This window comes from Cucurbita pepo, chromosome 19, assembly GCF_057944985.1.
Source record: "Cucurbita pepo subsp. pepo isolate OVF chromosome 19, ASM5794498v1, whole genome shotgun sequence".
NCBI lineage: Eukaryota > Viridiplantae > Streptophyta > Magnoliopsida > Cucurbitales > Cucurbitaceae > Cucurbita > Cucurbita pepo.
This window is the reverse complement of record NC_141816.1, coordinates 9,288,321-9,307,693: the sequence shown is the minus strand read 5'-3', so window position 1 is coordinate 9,307,693 and position 19,373 is coordinate 9,288,321. Positions and strand designations below refer to the sequence as shown.

Sequence of the window (19,373 nt, the reverse complement as noted above, 5' to 3'; positions counted from 1 at the left end):
TGTTTTCACTGTCTGTGTGTGTGTGTGTGTGTTGTCTGTGTGGGGTAAATGTGCTTTTGATTGCCAATTATTGCATGCATGCACCCAAGTTTTTAAGGGCTATCATCAATGGCGTTAGTGCTTTTGGATTGTGATATGCCCATATAATGGTTTCATTGTCTTTGTTCTCTAAAATCCTTTTCAAGTTTCAACCTCGAGCTAGTTCTTTAAAGGTAGCTCGATAAGTAAGTCTTGAGTGAGTCGATCATTGTAACCTCTAATGTCTCGAGTGCATATATCAAAAACAAATAGCTTGATGAGTCAATCATTATAATGATAGTCTTAGGCTCGAGGTTAGTGTGGCAATTGGAAGTTTTTCCATTTTATGTGTTAAAATGTTGAAACTTGTAAAAAATGGAGGAGCATTGAACTCTGTACCTCTCACATGCAAAGCGAGCACTCTACCATATGAGCTACACCCTCAATGATGATGTAAAATTAATACATTTTTTTCGAAGATTAAGGTAATTATATTTTTGTGTCTTAAAAAAAATTGAGAATGTTATATCTATGAAAAATGGAGGTGCAGGGAATCGAACCCCGTGCCTCTCGCATGCGAAGCAAGCGCTCTACCATATGAGCTACACCCCCAATGGTGATCCAAAATAAATACATTTTTTTCGAAAATTAAGGTAATTATATTTTTGTGTCTTAAAAAATATTGAGAATGTTATATCTATGAAAAATGGAGGTGCAGGGAATTGAACCCCATGCCTCTCACATGCGAAGCGAGCGCTCTACCATATGAGCTACACCCCCATTGATGGTCTAACATAAATACATTTTTCTGAAGATTAAGGTAATTATATTTTTGTGTCCAAAAAATTGAGAATGTTATATCTATTGGAAAATGGAGGTGCAGGGAATCAAATCCCGTGCCTCTCACATATGAAGTTAACGCTCTATCATATGGGGATATATTTTTTAAAATATAGAGTAATTATATTTTTGCATCCAAAAAAATTGAGGAAATTATATTTTGCATCTAAATATTAAAAAAAATTAATAACAATAATAAAAGTGGGTATCAAATTTCATACCTCTTGCATGCAAAGCTAGCGATCTACCACATGGAGTGAGGAACTAATAGAAACGAGCTCGTAACTTTGCAATGGGACAATTGTTCGGTACAAGAATGATTAGAAAAAACGATTAGCGAAAATAAAAAATAAAAAAATAAAAAAAATCTATATTTTTGTAAATAAAAAAAATAAAACCAAAATTTAACTTAATAGTTAAGATATGAATATATATGAAAAAAAAAAAAAGTGAAGAAAAACATTGAAGTAGATATTGATGAGTAAGCTTATCCTTGAGGACATTCACGTGTTATGTTTGGAATTTATTCCAACAACTAATATATATATATATATATATATATATATATATATATATTCCGAATGTTACAAAAATAAGTCTATCTTGTTATCTCGAACAAAATTCTACCATAGAAAATTTAATTCCATAAATATTATAATTCTTTGCATAATAACAACAGGTGTTAAAAAAATTTAATGACACGAAAAACTCGATCAATTCAATCTAATTCGTATGATTTCAATTGGATTATAAACTTATTTGAATTGGTTTAGATAAATAAAAAATATGCACTCGGTTGATTTATGAAATCTAAACGATCTGAAATTAAAAAAAAATATATTTTTTACTTACGTATACTTATTTTATTTTTATTTCATTTCATAATATTTGGCTCAAAATCCTATCTGTGTTCATACCCGTTCAAATCTGTTCATAGCTTCCAGTGAAATTGATGATATCATATTCTCATACCCACTATTATTAATGCAATGGTCAAACAGATCTTAATTGTTCTACCAATACATTAGAATATATTGGGACCAATAATAAATAAGCCTCCATTAATTGTACTTTCTTTTTTTTGTCTGGATCAATCTATCAATTTTGCGAGAATAATTTGCATTGTCAAGCTTCGTCAATATCAAAATTTTCAGCTACCTACTTCAAAAGCAAGGAGTATCTTAACGAGACATTCACACTGTGACAACTTCTCAATATTTATTAGATGTGAATCGAAAAATTTAGGGGTGGTTAGAAAAGTCTTGATCTAAAAAACTTGATTAACTCAATTGTACGACTTGGGTTGGGTTATGAGTTTTTTGGGTTAAATTCCGTTCAATAAATGAAGGCTTTATGGGTTGAGTTGGGTTGGGTTGGTTCGTGAGTTTCCCTAAAACTAGATCACGTTATTATTTATTCTTCTAACAAATTTCAAAAATAATTTGAATAAACGACCTAAACAACTCGAACCAACCTAATTCAAAATATTTACAAACCCGAACAATTAGATTGAGACTACAAACTCAACTCAATTCCCGAGTACCTCTAGAAAAATTGTCAAACCCTAATAATTACTTAATAAATATTCGAAAAACTTTATATTTTCACTTGTATATCAAATGGGGTAAAACTTTCTATCTTTGTTGGGTTAATAAATATCTATTCTAATAAATACGTTATTTTAGAAAATCAACCATATATTTAATATTGCGTTATGATCTAAATTACTCATTAAACTCACTTTTATTAATTTAATCGTCGTCATGTTACCCATCGCTATTGTTATCACTCTAGCGTGGATCATCGTTCATCATAATTGTCGCCATTGACTTTAATAAGCTTCATTACTCTCACCGACGATTCACAATCGTAACCCTAAAGTTATTCTTCAAGTGTGAGACGAAGACAAGTTTTTTTTTTTTTTTTTTTTTTTTTCTTTCTTTCTGACGACACGAACACGTCGTCAGCTCCATCTCCAACATCCTCACCTCTGATCACTTTCTCGTCATCTTCTTTCACATCAGTGAATTTGTCTCTCGATCGGCTAAGTCAAATTGGCAATAGACACGAGTTTTAAGTGGCCAAAAATCCTAAAATAAAAAATTTTTTATTTTATTTTTATTAGTTTTCTTAGATTTTTATTTTGATTAAAAAAAATATTGGACGTTGACATAAGAAAATAAGATAAATAAAGGCTTTATTTATTGCTTTAGGTGACAATAAAGGAAAATGGCCTAAATCGGCCAGCTTATCTCTCATTGGTCAGAAGCAATAAATACACCTTTATTTTAAATATTAAATATACAAATATGCAATTTAAAAATATAAGTTATGTGGCCAAAAAAAAAAGGCTCATTTAGATAATTTGCCTAATTTTAATTAAATAAGTTTAGGACAACCTAAAATTCTTTGAGTAGGTAATTTAACATAAATACCCCTAAAGATTTAGATTTGAGATCGTATACGGGTCTTAAAAATCATACTTTAATAATAATTTACATGTATTCTTGTGATGCCCGAGTAGAAAGGGTATATGAACGAACGAATACTACATTCAAATATAAAGTGATATTGAGAATAGAATGGTTGAGAAAGACTTACAAGAATTGAAGTTACTATTTATATTAACAATGGTTGTGTCATTTCCTAGCAGAAAGTCGATAGGGTTCTGCACTTCAGGATAGGTCCCAAAAAAGAACGCGCTACCCCCGACCCTCTTTCCAGTAGATGAGAGAAGGATGAAATGAATTGCTTTCATTAACATTTAGTGAAGGTGCATAGCTTCTTTCGACGGGACTGATCTCGAAAGAGATCTTTTTCTCGAGTTACGAAATCACATAGGTTGAAAAACAAGTCTATTATGCCATAAGTCAAACGGGTGGATGAAGCAAGAGTCCTTCATTGCACTCACACTAGAGAAAGGAACATCTCCACTATAATTGGTTGGTCTTATCCCCTTATTAGTGGCCCGAGTGTACATTTTATAGGGGTGTACATTCAACTCGACAACCCGACAACCCAGACCAACCCAACCCAAACCATAAGTGTTGGGTTGGGTTAGATTAGCATTTTGGGTATGGTTGGGTTCATTTTTCTGAATCCGAATTGAATCGGTTCGATTTCAGGTTAGTGGAACAAAATCCTCGGGTTGACCCGAGCGACCCGAACCATATATATAAACTATATTAAGAATCATTCCGTATTAGTGGGTTTGCCAGAGTAGTATTTTGGCCAGTCTAGTGAGATCTACAATCATAGAAACTTCTAAAAATAAGCATATTTTTTTTTTTTTATAGAAAATATGTAAGTGATAACAAAACATACTAAAATAACTTGTTGGTTCATAGGAACAGTAATCTTCGCTCTTAGAAAGAACAAGTAAACAACATAGTCACGTGAATACGAAAACAATATTAAAATGATATCATTAAGCTTAGCCCACCATAGTTTTTGATATCTAAAATGATTGGTCAAAGTTGGAGAGCTACCCATCTCATCACCTTCCCCAAAGATCATGTCACCCATCTTGTTTTGGTATAAATACCCTTCCAACTCCAACTCTCTTGGAGAATGAACCAAAAAATAGAGAGATTGTTCTAAAGCAGATTACAAAATGGGCATAAAGCCATCTAAGAGTAAGAGATCATCCCATTTCAAAGCCAACAACACAACCTCCTTTCTAATTCAAGGTATGTATATATGAATATATAATCTAATCTTTCTTCTCGTTCTTTTCTCATTTTTTTTTTCGTTTTCGTTCTTTCTACTTAGACATTAAATTCGAAATATGTTCAAACATGTTTTTATAGTTAATTTTTTTGTTCTGTATTACATGTCGAAGAGAAATATGTAAAAAAATAAAACAAAAAATAGAATACGAAGAAAAAACTTAAAAAATTGGAGCTAGTTCATGGTAGGCTCGAGTAAAAAAATACGTAGCAAAAACAAAATTTTACGAAAAAATAGATTGATTTTGAACATTAAATGGATTTATTCATGAAGCATTATAGGGTCTAATAAGTAATAAATATGGTTGTGGTTATTTATGAAATAATAATAATAATGATAATAATAAATAATAATAAATAAAGAGATCCATATTTTATTTATTTTTAATTTAAAAATGGATTCAATTTGATTTGGAATTTCAAGAAACTCAACGTTGAATTCCATGGTTTGAATGTTTTAGCTTCTAAAATCAATTTCCATAATTAAGCAAATAAATGACGTGGCATTTTTTTCTTATATCAAAATTCTTGAAAACTATATCAGAAAAAATCAAACGATGATTTCATAATTTAAAAAAATAAATAATTTTTTTTTGTGGTTATTGTGGACCATCAACCTATTTTACTGAGTTGTATCAATTCTCTTATGGTGCATAAGCGGGGATTTTAGAAGATTTCACCCAAATGAATGAAAATTGGCATCCAGTGAGCTGAGACGAGTCGAGCCTATCCTAACTCTAACTCATCATGATATTAAATGGGTAATTATCATAATGTGTTATGACAATACATGTCATTCATATTTTTACGTGTGATCTTTATAATTAGCTTTTCTATGTACATAAATAAATAATAATAATAATAATAATACATCAATCCATTTCAATTCTAAAAATGGAGAGATTTATTTCCTATATAAAAATAATAATTTAAAAATATGGTTTCATTCATGAAATTAAAAGTTTAACACTCCCGCTGTTGCATGCAAAGATATTGGTCAATTTTCAAATTTCAATGTTCAATGCTTTGACAATTATTTTTTATTTTAAAGAATAAAATAATAATTATTAAAAAAAAGAAAAGAAAAAAGAAACCAAGCAACCGTGTTGCTGTGGGAGATCCAATTTTCCAAATCTCCTATTTATTTATTATTTTATTTATTTTATTAAACAATTTGCAATTGCAAAATTGGACCCATTTTCGTATTTCCAATGTTCTGCCTTTCCCAAATGTCGCCGCCTGATTTTTTCTTCTTGTCATTTCACCTAATTTTATTTTATTTATATAATTATAATTAAATTATAATTGACTATAGTTTAGATCTTGGACCTCTTGTATTAAATAATTTAATGTGGATATAACATTATTTTATTAGCATTTTTGTTTGAAGGTTGAAATAATTTTAAATTTGTGGGTTTGTATTAAAATTTATCATTTTTTTTTCATGTTTATATAATAAATTGGATTTTTTTCTAAAGAAAATATTTCTAGAGTTTTATTATTATTATTATTATTATTTTTGGAGAATAAAGAGTTTCTAGAGTTAATTTCACAAAACATATACATAGAAACCCATACTCTTTTTATTTCTTTTATTGCCCGTTTATTTTTAGACAAAATTTCATGTTTATCAAATATGGTATCAATGAACTCTAAACAAATATTAAGTACCGAAAAAAAATAGGGATCCAACTCAAGAACAGCGAACCTAAGGAAGTCCCGTTACAGAAACCTCGTAAGATAAAAAAAAAAAAAAGAAAAAAAAAAAGAAATCAATTCGAAATAGTGAACTTAAAAAAGTATAGTTAGAAGGACGATTCATAATTGTGAACTTAAAATACAATTACCTATTTTTTTTGTATTATTCTAAGACTTATTATTTTCAAATATCTATTTGTTGTCCAATCAAACGGCCGAAAATGTGTATAAACCCACCGGAAATCCAAACTTTCCAAGCTTTCCAAAACCTCGTCCACCGTCCACAACTTCACTTATTTATAACTTCGTTGTTTTTCTTCTAAAGCTAAAGCCATGGAGTTGAAGGTGGAGAATCCCACGTTGAGAAAAGCTCCCCATGTCGGTGAAACTTACAGAAGTGACAGAGTGTATGCAGAAGCCGCCGGAGAAGATGAAAAAAGTGGCAGCACTGTCCGTACTGGTGACGGAGATCATCAAGTTTGCAGTCGGTCGAGGACGTTTCAGACGGTGAAGATCGACGGCGTTCCTTTCTCCGGCAAGGTGGAGGAAAGGCTTGATTGGTTGCGTTCTCAGATTATAGGTGGAGATGCAGAGTTTGATTCTCCATTTGGAGAAAGGAGATTGTGTTATGCTGATCATACAGCTTCTGGTCGTTCTCTTCGTTATATTGAAGATTTCATCCTCAGAAACGTTCTTCCCTTTTATGGTTAGTTCTATATTTCTCTATCTAACATTTAAATTATGAATTTAGAACTTAGAAGGGGTTTGGCTATATCAATTCATGCATATTATGCATTATATCATGCTATTATCTGATTCTGCATATATACAAACAACATTACTCACGGTTAGACGAACATGACTCTCCACAATGGTATGATATTTTCCACTTTGAGCATAAACTCTCATGACTTTGCTTTGAGTTTCCCCAAAAGGCCTCATACCAATGGAGAGGATATTCTTTAATTATAAACCCATGTTCATTCCCTAAATTAGCCGATATGAGACTTTCATCATCTAACACTTACAGGATGAACTCAAAATGTATATATATATATAAAAGAAGAAAAATTATTATCAAACAGAACAACTGATAAAGAATGGATTACGTACCATATCTGCAGGCAACACGCACACATGCGACAGCTACGTAGGCCAGCATACAACAAAGATGGTGGCCGATGCAACGACGTACATCAAGAGGTACTTGGGTGGTGGAGAAGAAGAAGCGCTTCTATTCTGTGGACAAGGCACAACGTCTGCCATTAAAAGACTGCAAGAGGTGATGGGCATTGCGGTGCCATCCATTCTGAGGGAGAGGGTAATAGAGACCCTAAAGGAAGAAGAAAGGTGGGTAGTTTTTGTTGGACCTTATGAGCATCACTCCAACCTCCTCTCATGGCGGCAGAGTTTGGCTGAGGTGGTGGAGATTGGAATGGATGAGAATGGGCTTTTAGACGTTGAGATGCTCAGATCTCAACTTGAGGCATATAAGAAAGCTGGAAATAGGTCAATTTTGGGATCTTTCTCAGCTTGTAGTAATGTCACTGGAATTTATTCAGATACAAGAGCTATTTCTACACTTCTTCATCAATATGGAGGCCATGTTTGCTTTGATTTTGCTGCAAGGTACCTGAATTTCACACGTTAACTTGAATCAAAGCATCAACTAAGAATGATTATTGAGTCTGTTCGTTTGTGGTGCAGTGGTCCTTACGTGCATATTGATATGCGGTCGGGGGAAATCGATGGCTATGATGCTATTTTCTTAAGTACACATAAGTTTCTTGGAGGACCTGGCTCACCTGGAATCCTTCTGATGAACAAAAGTCTTTATAAGTTGAAATCATCTCCTCCATCAACTTGTGGGGGTGGCACCGTGAACTATGTCAATGGCTTCAGTGAAAAGGTAAATGAAAAACTCACCCAATTTAAATTGTGTTTTGAACAGAATCCGATTGGTCGAAACTGAAAATTCGGCATATTTTGACGTGTTTCCTTGTTCTCTGGAATTTTTTCTGCAGGACACACTGTATTATGAAGACATAGAAGAGAGGGAAAATGGTGGAACACCACAGATTATAGGAATAATTAGAGCAGCTTTGGCTTTTTGGGTAAAAGAATACATCAGCTACCAAGAGATAGAGAAGCGAGAGCACCAGTATGTAGAAAGGGCTTTGAAGAAACTTCACCAGAATAGAAACATCTGCATTTTAGGGAGGACGTCTTCTAAGCGACAGGCCATATTATCTTTTATCATTTACTCTTCGACGAACTCGTCGCTCAACTGTATCACAGATAAATTATGTACAACTAACATCAGAGAAAAGGATGAAAAGCTTTACATGTGGGGAGAGATGGGGTGTATGAGAGCAAAACCTCTTCATGGTCCTTTTGTTGCAGCACTCCTGAGTGACCTGTTCGGCATTCAGGCTCGTGGGGGATGCAGTTGTGCGGGGCCTTATGGTCACAAACTGCTAAACATTGATGAAGCATGCTCGCACGCCTACAGATCTGCCATTGCTAAGGTATAATCAGATTGACCTTTCAATTCTGCATACCAAGAAACAATTAGATTTGTCCCTAATCTTTGAATTTGATCTTTAACAATTTAACAGGGGTATGCTGGAATAAAACCTGGATGGACAAGAGTAAGCTTTCCCTACTACATGCCAAATGAGGAGTTTGAGTTCATTTTAAAAGCTTTGGAATTCATAGCTGATTATGGACAAAGATTCCTTCCCTTGTATGCCTTCAATTTGAGAACTGGGAGCTGGACTCTGAAGAAAAAAGACCTCGCCGACCTACTCGGAAAGGACAATTACAGTAATGGTCAGATCTTAACATTAGAAAACCAGTGTGCCAATGCAGAGGCTAAGTTAGCAGCAATAGTATGCAAACATAAATCATATTTAGAATCTGCCAAAAAAATTGCCAATCTCCTCCCCAAGTTCCCTCCCGAGAGAAAACTTCACGAGGACATTGAATCCTCTGTATTATACTTCAGAATCTAGAAGAAAATAAAAATAAAATAACACTATTAAACATAGAATAGATCATATCTGTACATAGTAAAATAATCTATGATTTACTTGTTATTTGTTACCAAATCTATGATTTCATGGTTTGTTGCAATGTAATTCTCATTATACACATCTATAAATACATGAGATCGTGACCCATATAGGTCACAGTGCCATTCAACCTAACAAACACATCTTAGTTGCGTTGTAATTTTGGTTAGCATAAACAATGCACTTTGCCCACTTCTCCAGTTATCACAATCCCCTCCTTTCAAGTTAACAGCGTCCTAATTTATAGAATTCTTAAACAATACGAACAAAGCATAAATGAAAGGAATAAAATACTTCTCGTTGATAAATATTAATTATGATGTGGTGTGTACAAAACCTTGTGAAAAGAAATCGATAAAAACTTTAATCTAAACCAACTAAAAATGATATGATCCAATAAACAAATGGCACAATTTACAGGGACTAGTACAAACAAATACCTCTTCTCAGTAATAATCTGCATAAGCTACTTAACATCAGCAATTTTTCACAGCATAAAATAAAATGACTAAAGCAAATAAAAAAAACCACAATCTATAGTGAAGCTTTAGCAGAATTATTAACCAACTGGACAAACTTTACATAAATCAGACAGGAAATGTTCAAAAAATTGATCGAGGATGTTTCTTTACCGACTCTTCTCCAAAGATCCAAGTGCACTGCGCTTGAGTGGTAGTTTAGTTATTTTCCTAGGAACTCCCAGATCACAAGGTATCAACCTTGCATATATTGGTCTCATCAAGTTATCAATCCAAAGATATAACGCAACAGAGAGTGTTAGAGACATAGAACAACAAGAATGTCTTAAAAGCTAATTTACAACAAAAATGTCTTAAAAGGCACAAGAAATTTTGTAATATCTCTTTCGTTTTTTACAGTGGAGTTTTTTTTTCTTTTTTCTTTTTTCCTTTTTCTTGCTTCTAAATAAACTAAACAAGAAAAATGTGCACGAGTTCTAAAATATAAAGAGAATGTACTGAGACTACCTGACAATGTTTGGCCATAATTTGAGTACTCAATGAACTGGACATTGCTTGCAATCACTAAAATTAATTTTGTGCGAGTTCTCGGGATCTCTTTCAGTTCCCTTTAATTTTCCCCGCATGGTCAGTAAGGCCCTGCCAACTAGAAGCCATTACAAGCTGCCTCTCTAATTGCAAATTCACCTTCCTCTGAAGCTCTTTCAACTTGTTTACCCGTTGTCGCTCAGCATCCTTTAATTTCTGAAAAACTCAAGACTCGCATACATGAGATTAAGAAAAAAGTTCGAGAATCAAATCAGTATCGGCTATCACCTAGGAAAGAAGTTCTTAAATTGTTGATAAACATATGTGCAGACACGCGTTGAATCGCTGACAGCCAAACATATGACTAATCAATTGATTCTCATTAGAAACGAGGGTGTCTGCTCAACAAACGGAGTCAATGCAGAATTAAAGACCACAAACAGAACGATTATTGCATCAAACGCATTCCACACAATGCTACTTTTAATCGTGAAGTAGAAGTTCATTTTCTGAACATAACTTTCAATTTCAGGAACTGGAGATCACTTCTCTCGTGTTCAACGTCAAATAACATGTCAGCCTCTTCCACATATTCAGTAAAATGCGTGCAAAAACTAAATTACTCTTGATGTTCTCATATATCTCATTTATAAACATCAATCCAAATTTAAAGGCATAAATGAGGAAAAACCTCGAATAGCTGAGCAGACTCGACGTCTTCCTCCACATTTGTGGAGGCTACCACCGCATCTGTGTCCGAACTTGAAGCTTTTGGAGTGAAAACTCGATGATTACAGAACTTCTGGAAAGTAGAAATGCGGTTTCAGGAGCGATCTTTAGTAGCTGAACCATGATTACTACACGATGAAGAACAGGATGAAACTAGCTTAATTCGACAAAGAGATGAAGCAGTGGGAAGAACAGGATGATAAAATTGGATGAATCAAGTGCGTTTGATGCCATAAACATCACTATTCCAGCATTTGAGAACGCCTTCTACTCTTCTTTCTGGTTGTCTGGCGCGCTTCTCACCTTCGTGAGGAAACAGAAGAACGGTGGTAGTACTGAATGGAGTTTTATCAGAGGTTTTTGTGTATGAACTGAAAAATATATATATTTTTTTAAACTATAAATTAAAGATTTAATAGAACAAAATTAAAATTTTAATTAAAAAATATATTTTAAATTAAAAATATTAAATAATTTTTTTTTTTATTAATTATTATTTAAACTCTAAATTGAGAAATCAAAATTTAGTTTCCTCTGATATATTGAACACATTTTCCACTTCCGACAATTCACTTTGGAACCTATTTCGGAGGTTAGCATCGAGCGCAATGGCTCGTATTTATTATCTTAAGCTGACTCGGGAATCTTTTTCAGTAGGATCGAGCTAATTCTTTGCGCCAAATTCCTCCACACGCCAAAAATTGTTGCAGAACGATTGAGATCTGTAGTTGAAATGGTGAATCGAAGCTTTCCCCAACATAGGGCCTCATCGAATTCCAGATTTCTTCTACGAAAATCATCCCCTTTTGCGTTTTCCCTCTGTTTGATTTTCATTTTTGCATCTTCGATCTTTGTCTTCTTCTTCTTCTGCGCCAGAAATGTACTGGAAGATGAACAGAAGCCGCTGTTTCCAGAGCCAGAGGAATTTCCGTCTCATTCTCATGCCAAATCTGAGCAGGTAGGGTGTTTTCTTCGTCTAATTTTCGTTGTAATTTGTTGTTATAGTGTAATGATTATTGTTTGATATTTTGATTTGATGCCAGAATTAGTTTAGTTTTTGCTTCCGTCGCTACATTTTCATGATGAACCTTTTATTTTCGAGATGGCTGCTGCCTGGGATCTGGTAATTTGGATTTAAACTACATGCACACGATTATGAGAAGTGTTTTAATGAAGTCTGATAACCGCGGATTAATTTGGCTGCATGGGCTGCAACCTTTTCCGACTGGCCGTGAAAACCATCCTAGGCTCTTTATTCTGTCTGTTTGTCGTCATACGTTTGTTTCAATTTTTATTACACCATTTATAGATTAAGGGAAATGTACCTATGTCGAGAAAAGGAGGAGGATGAGGAGGAGGAGGGAAAGGAATGTTCCATTTGGAAAACAAGATGAACTGGTTAACAAAATAAAGGATTCGAAAGAGTTAGTGCGAAGTTAAATGAATGTCTATTACACCTCTTTTGCTTACTTTATTCTGTTATAAAATTTAATTTGTAATTCCATGTAATATATAGATTCTGCGAGCTAATTAGCTAGATTGAAGAAGAGGATTAAATAAGAGCAACCGTGAGGTAATGTAAATTTTTCGTTCATTAAATAGAACCTTAAAGATGGGGACTGAAGAAGTAATCTTCCAAGATTCAATATCATTCAAAGGGTGAATAACAAATACTCTAGCTTAAAGCACCGAGCCTACTGCTAAATTGTTTCCTACAGCTTCAATAATGTAGTAATTGCACTCCAGCTAGCTCCCTTTTTTTTTTCAAAATTTAATGAAGATGAAAGTATCTTCTAATGCAAAAGGGTAGTAACTAAATTAATTTTTCTCCCTTATGAAGAAATCAGTTGATCACCTATGGGATGCTCCATTGAGTCACGGGTTCCATCCCTGTGTCAAGCCTACCTCAAGATATGAAGGTAACTTTGTCCCTTGCTTCCTTCAGTTTTGGATAGCAAGCATGTTCAAATAGTGGTCGTGTTCTCATTTGTTGTTGAAGTTTAAAGAAAGAGATTTAAGATTTTGATTATCTAGTAGATTTCTTTTTTTTTCATAGGAAACAAGTGAAGGGATTATCACTGAATTGTTTCTTGTTCAAAAAATTATCTTATGGATTTTTGTGTTGATTTACTTTAACATTATGCAAAGTATTACATTCATAGTCCATGTTAATTTCACTAATAATCGTGTGTGCGAACTTGCAGTAACTTTGATAACCTTTATAGTTCTTAGCTTTTGGTTATTTTTTATATCACTCGATGAAAACTCATAGTGCATGCCCCCACACAAACCACTAAGCCATCGTCATTTTTATGTTTCCTGTCCACTTGATGAAACTTAATTGGTGCACACGAACACCAAGAAAAAAACCCTTCTATTCTAATTTCTGGTTACTGTTCCAGCTGCCCAAACCTCGGATCGTTACATCACAGTGAGAAGTAATGGGGGATTAAATCAAATGCGAGCTGGTGTAAGTTGCTGACTTTGTTACTTATGATAGGAAATTGATAAAATATTCCCAAGGATGTAGTGCCATCTAGTTTTATGTGTAAAACTTAGTTGATTACAAACATTTTGATGCTAAACAATGAAGTTAATTCTTATTACGTGTACTTGTGTTCAGATTATACATTGGTTTAGCTGTAGCAACTCTTAGCATTTATATTCTTCATTTTTTACCTTTTTTATAAATGATTAAACCAACTTTTGTCAAGACTAGTAGTAGCACACAGGAGAGCCTCAATAATGAAAAGAATGCCTGCCTAACCAACATATTGTTACAGTAGAATTACAAAAAAAGGAGCTCCAAAGAGAATAAACAAAAGAAAAACTTGGTCCCAAATATCCTTCCATGACCTATCATTACCTCTCCCTATTACTTCAGTTACCATATATACTTACTCGGTTCATTCCTCTTCCTGCCTGCTAGCTAAATTAGTTACAATGGTGCCCATACTTATCGATTATATCAACCTGCTTGGTCCCCCTTTACTCTTTATCTGCTATATATACTAATAATTAGGGGAATATCACTACCCTGCCCTCAAAGCACCATCCCTAGTGAAATTTTTATTACTTTCACGTAAGACCGCGTACTTTGGTTTGTCTACTGTCTAAGAAATAAATCATGACATGCAAATTTGGATAACTTTTTAATTTATTTTTTTCTTATGAATAGATTTCTGACATGGTGGCTGTGGCACACATTATGAATGGAACCTTGGTTATCCCTCAATTGGATAAACGTTCATTTTGGCATGATACAAGGTACTTAGATATATGTTTTCATGCCAATTTGTCGATCAGTTGGTTGTTGATTGCGTTTTTAATTTAACCCCTCTAAGTCATTTTACAGTACATTTTCAGATATTTTCAACGAACATCACTTTATCAAAACCTTACAAAGTGATATTAAGATAGTCAAGGAGCTCCCCAAGGAATTGGAGTCTATTCCTCATGCTCGTAAGCATTTCACTTCATGGGCTGGCTTTGGTTACTATGAAGAGATGACGCGGTTATGGAAAGATTATCAGGTATTTTGACTGTTTGAAGATCTTGTATATATGAGTTTGAAGTTCAAACGTGGAATCTTCTGGTTCTTTAGTAACCTGTTTTAAGTGGATTCCTCCATTTTTTCTAATGTTAGTTACCATCCTTAGTTTAGATGCAGTGGTGAAAAAGAGGTCCAACCACTAAAGAAAAAAAAGCGTGAATGTTATCCAAGGAGCTCCTTTCCTCTAGACAGAACTTAATCTGTAGTATCATTCTGAAGCTCTGTATAATCTTTATGATAGCTTGACTGGTTGTAACATCTAATTTGAACTACAATTGTAGTCCTGCATGTATGTATGTGTGTGTGCGCGCGTGCGTGTGCATGTACTCTTGTTAAATTATTTACTTCCTATTTTCAACGGAAAAGGTTTCATTTGTTTGATTTCTGATTGTCCCTCTACTTGGACTGTTAATAATTTCTAGGAAGAATATGCAGCTGTCTTATCGAGTATACTTCTGTAGGTCATTCATGTCGCAAAATCTGATTCTCGATTGGCAAATAATGATCTACCCTTGGATATTCAGAGACTCAGATGTCGTGCAATGTATGAAGCCCTTCATTTTGCTCCACCAATTGAGAACTTTGGGAAGGTCTGGATTGTTGCTGGTTTTAAAATATATGTTAGCACCTGCTTCACTAATAATTTAATGCCTATATCCAGTGTTCAAGCATCGAACATGTTGGAGATATTTGAATTCTTGAATTGGTTTAGTTTTCATAAATGCATCAAAATAACATTACTCTGGAAAGCTCATCTAGAATTGTATGAGAAATTCATCTGACAGTGGAGTGATAATGAACGTCAAATTAACTTTTATTCCAGTATCTATAAGTTTAAGAGGTCTCCTATGGGGCTTCCTGCTAAATTAGGTACTGAGCATGCATCACGGTGACACCACAGAAGCTGGCCGAGCGGCTTCGATTGCGTGGAGGAAGATATATTGCCCTTCATTTGAGATATGAGAAAGACATGCTATCCTTCACGGGTTGCACTTATGGTTTGACTCATCTTGAAGCCGAAGAGCTAGAAATAATGAGGTGAAATTATGTAGGAATGCTCTAAAAATAAAGTATGTGGAGTTCTTTCAGTCTTCGTCCTTCTTATATTGCTCAATGTTGTTATTTTTTTCTAGGGAGAAAACACCACATTGGAAGATCAAAAATATAAACTCAACGCAACAAAGAATAGAGGGCCTTTGTCCTCTGACTCCGAAGGAAGTGGGAATATTCCTGCAAGCTCTTGGGTATCCTCCATCAACATTAATCTACATTGCAGCTGGGGAGATCTATGGTGGCGATACTCGACTTTCTGAGCTTTCTTCTCGGTTTCCTAACATTGTTACCAAAGTTAGTCTACCATAAATTTTTATATCCTCGATAAGAAGTGGTATTATTATGTCAACCCACAAATTTGGTGCAGTTGTAGCTAATTGTGGTCTCCTAACAGGAAACACTTGCAACAGAGGAAGAATTGAAGCCATTCATCAATCATGCTTCGCAGAGTGCTGCACTTGATTATATTATTTCAATTGAGAGTGATGTTTTTGTTCCAACATACTCAGGGAACATGGCAAGAGCAGTTGAGGGCCACCGTCGATACCTAGGGCACCGCAAAACGATCACTCCAGATAGGTAATAATTAGCTTAAAGCTGCCAGGCCCAGAGAAGTTTCCTCTAGAGTATATTGTGACTGGTTTAGGCGTAGTTATGCCTGCAAAATGATTACTCCCATACCTTCACACTTCATTATACATGATTTAGTTCCATGGAAACTGTGACTGTTTTTAATCCTTTTTCTTAAATTGCAAGCAACTTCCAAGGTTTAAAACATAAACAAGACTTTCTTTCAGGGCTTCATATGTTCTTAAAACTATTTGAAGGATCTGCTTGCAATGAACATCCCAAATGATAGGAGGGAATGGGTTTAGTCATGATGGTCATCTGCCTAGAATTTAATATCCAACGTGTTACCTTGCCAACCTAATCTAGTAGAGACATCAGAATAGCTGGGATGCGTAGAAGATGGCCTAGACGCTTGTAAATGTCGAAAAAGGGGGAAAAAACTAAAGCCTAAGACTGATTGAGGTGAAGTTACAGTATCAGATGGTTGAGAATTGAGCGTTGTCGTAAAAAGGTGGTTGAGTGTTAGTCTACCAATTATAGCGCAGCTGTATTGCCTCTTCTCCGAATACTTAAGCAATAAGTCCAATAACGTGAGAAGAGAAAATACTCGATCAAACGAACTCTCGTTCGAGTGGAAGTTTTATGATGACAGTTTTAACTTCAAGCCAGACTCACCTAGTGTGACTTTTAGGGGAGAAGATTTTCGTCATGAACCAATCTGCTACTTGGAATATACAACATTCCTGGGATAGCAATATCTATCTATATATATATACTGGGTACATTTTTTAGCACAATTGAAATGATTTTAAATATCCAGTGTTCATGATAGATGTTGTTGATAGCTGTCTTATCTGATAGAAGCTTCTTAGGACTGATTTGTTTTCCCTCCCTATTCCACTATCTATTCACAGTCTTTATCATTTGCAGAAAAGGACTTGTTGACATTTTTGATAAGCTGGAAAAGGGACAGCTAAGAGAAGGATCCTCGCTGTCAGATCATGTGCGTAGGATGCATAAGAACAGGTAAAGTTGGTTTCAACTTGTATAACTTCCCTACTTAGTTGTCTTCACAAAAGCTATTTTCACATCTTTCAAAATAAAGGCAGGCGCCAAAGTCTAAAATGATTGAGACATTTTTATTTACCTGGCTGTTAAACAGCAAAAGAACATGTAATTTACAATCAAAATTCTCACAGACAAGGAGGTCCAAGAAAAAGGAGAGGTCCACAACCTGGAATAAAGGGTCGAGCACGATTCAGGACCGAAGAATCATTCTTCGAAAACCCATACGAGTGTATATGTAAATCTAAACAACAACTCTGAAATCACCTAAAGATGCAGCACAGCTCTACGGTTACTTCTTCGCGTTCTTGAACCCACTTTCAAGTGACCAAGTTCATTAGAAAGTCCTAAGTCATTGAGACGTGCTGCTTTTTGTAGTCGGTATTCTGTTCTCAGATCATCTGGGTCGCTAACTTGAGAATGTTTGCCAGCTATCTCAGAAATCAAGCAAGCTCCGGAAGTTGTGCCTGATTTCACTATTTTTCTTCTGCCCTCTCCATTTTTTCATAATTTACAGCCGTTGTTTACATTGTTATGTGCCAGAAGATACGCCTTAACTAGCAGCCAAGAACCTTTCTTTTGTAATTTTATCGGTTTAATATATGTCCTCTCCAGTTATTCATAATTTATAGCTGATATTTACAATACTTTCATCTTGTGCCATTTCTACTCATATTTTGTTTTACTGATCCTTTAAAGTTGCTGATTGGCTCAAAGTTAGGCTCAAATTGTGATGTTGTGAAATGTATTTGAACACTAGGACCGATCTGTTTATTAACTTCGAAGTGAAAGTTCGATCCTCAAACATGGGAAAGGAAAAAGAAAGAAGGAGGAGGAAAGATTGGTAAAGTGTTTAAAGAAAGTATGGGTATGGAGGAAGCAGCCGAAGCAGATCCGTAAAAAGAAAAAGTAGCACCAGCTCCACGAAGTCAGAACCGAATCTTTTGGCTTTTCCAAATTGAACTCTTGAACTAGGTAAGCTAGGTAAGCTGGAGAATCAGCGACTGAACTTGATTGAATGTTTCCTTCTATACTGCTTCCTGACGAATGATTCATAGGTACGGATTGCCTGGTCTTCCCTGCCTACATCGTTGAAGTGAAAAGAAACAGGAGCTAGCTCAACTTGGGAAGAGACTTTCTAATCTCGTATTAGTGGAAGTATATGTTTATCACTGTTGAACTATATTTACTTTGGTTCTCTATTTCTAATCGAGCTCCTTATGTGTTCGTGAACATTTTTCCTTCTCAAGCATAACATTCTAATCGAGCTCCTTATATGTTCGTGAACATTTTTCCTTTTCAAGCATAACCGAAAGGAAAAAAAGGGTACAAAAGCAACACAATTTAAAAAGTTATTCTCACACTACTTTAAAAAGAAGAATATGTCATTACTTAGCTTCTCCGATATAGCCTTTCTAACATGTCGTCTTAAACTAGTTGGAATTATACAATAAAGCCTTTCTAACATGTCGTCTTAAACTAGTTTGAATTATACAATAAACATATTTTATATCAATTCCAACAAAAAAAAAAATAAATAAATAAAGGTCCGAATTTTTACTTATTCTTAGATTTCAAAATTAAGAAAAAAAAAACTATTTAAATTAAAAATGCACATTTGTAATAATTCAAATTCATAAATTAAAAAGAATGTATAACCACGAAAGTCCGAAAGGATAAAATTCGTAATTTGACCTAAAAGAAAAGTTAAAAAGAAAATGAATTATAAGAATTTGATATGATTTATTCCTTTTTAATAATAATTAAACGCATGGAAATGGAAGCTTTGGATCCAAGAATAAAATAATAATAATAAAAAAAAAAGTTCAAAATCAAAATAATTAATTTTAGTTAAATTATAAAATTTGATTCAAGATTTAGTCTTTACAATAATAATAAAAATAATTTCGTTATTAAATATTACAATATTTATTATTGGAGAAAAATTGCATAAATAATCTATAATAAAAATTATGAGTTTCATAATATAAATAAAATATAATAACCATAAAACTGTTGTAACGAAATTTCAACTTTC

At 34.1% G+C, this 19,373-nt stretch overlaps 2 protein-coding genes, 1 long non-coding RNA gene and 1 other non-coding gene across 8 annotated transcripts; 2 read left to right on the top strand and 2 right to left on the bottom strand.

Annotated features, from left to right (window-relative positions):
• Window positions 1-557: 557 nt before the first annotated feature.
• TRNAA-CGC (transfer RNA alanine (anticodon CGC)) lies at window positions 558-630 on the bottom strand. The gene has a single exon. It is a non-coding gene; the product is annotated as a tRNA-Ala (tRNA).
• A 3,784-nt stretch (window positions 631-4,414) lies between these two features.
• Window positions 4,415-9,393, top strand: LOC111781041 (uncharacterized). Its single transcript, XM_023661438.2, has 6 exons — window positions 4,415-4,547; window positions 6,610-6,990; window positions 7,409-7,913; window positions 7,992-8,193; window positions 8,309-8,812; window positions 8,903-9,393. The coding sequence occupies exons 1-6, from the start codon at window positions 4,472-4,474 to the stop codon at window positions 9,296-9,298; spliced, it is 2,064 nt and encodes a 687-aa protein (XP_023517206.2). The 5' UTR covers window positions 4,415-4,471; the 3' UTR covers window positions 9,299-9,393.
• LOC111781042 (uncharacterized) lies at window positions 7,408-11,467 on the bottom strand. Of its 5 annotated transcripts, none has more exons than XR_015414570.1 (9): window positions 11,057-11,467; window positions 10,345-10,581; window positions 9,991-10,077; window positions 8,922-9,088; window positions 8,664-8,837; window positions 8,420-8,571; window positions 8,211-8,302; window positions 8,002-8,100; window positions 7,408-7,917 (listed from the first exon to the last, which is right to left on the bottom strand). It is a non-coding gene; the product is annotated as an uncharacterized LOC111781042 (long non-coding RNA). The 5 variants fall into 5 exon arrangements; XR_002812941.2 differs by having other exon boundaries at window positions 8,477-8,571; XR_015414572.1 differs by having other exon boundaries at window positions 8,477-8,571; window positions 8,664-8,798.
• Window positions 11,468-11,630: 163 nt separating this feature from the next.
• LOC111782022 (O-fucosyltransferase family protein) lies at window positions 11,631-17,982 on the top strand. The gene is made up of 11 exons (XM_023662784.2): window positions 11,631-12,052; window positions 12,935-13,013; window positions 13,497-13,564; window positions 14,273-14,361; window positions 14,450-14,627; window positions 15,109-15,237; window positions 15,549-15,685; window positions 15,781-15,994; window positions 16,095-16,279; window positions 17,201-17,296; window positions 17,470-17,982. The coding sequence occupies exons 1-11, from the start codon at window positions 11,828-11,830 to the stop codon at window positions 17,594-17,596; spliced, it is 1,527 nt and encodes a 508-aa protein (XP_023518552.2). The 5' UTR covers window positions 11,631-11,827; the 3' UTR covers window positions 17,597-17,982.
• Window positions 17,983-19,373: the final 1,391 nt, after the last annotated feature.

Excerpts from the sequence above, each read along its gene's own strand:
- LOC111781041 (XM_023661438.2), top strand. The coding sequence starts at position 4,472 with ATGGGCATAAAGCCATCTAAGAGTAAGAGATCATCCCATTTCAAAGCC. Across the intron at positions 7,914-7,991 it reads TGCTTTGATTTTGCTGCAAG|TGGTCCTTACGTGCATATTG; the intron begins GTACCTGAATTT and ends TTTGTGGTGCAG. Across the intron at positions 8,813-8,902 it reads ACAGATCTGCCATTGCTAAG|GGGTATGCTGGAATAAAACC; the intron begins GTATAATCAGAT and ends ACAATTTAACAG.
- LOC111782022 (XM_023662784.2), top strand. The coding sequence starts at position 11,828 with ATGGTGAATCGAAGCTTTCCCCAACATAGGGCCTCATCGAATTCCAGA. Across the intron at positions 14,628-15,108 it reads GGTTATGGAAAGATTATCAG|GTCATTCATGTCGCAAAATC; the intron begins GTATTTTGACTG and ends ATACTTCTGTAG. Across the intron at positions 15,686-15,780 it reads GAAGAGCTAGAAATAATGAG|GGAGAAAACACCACATTGGA; the intron begins GTGAAATTATGT and ends ATTTTTTTCTAG.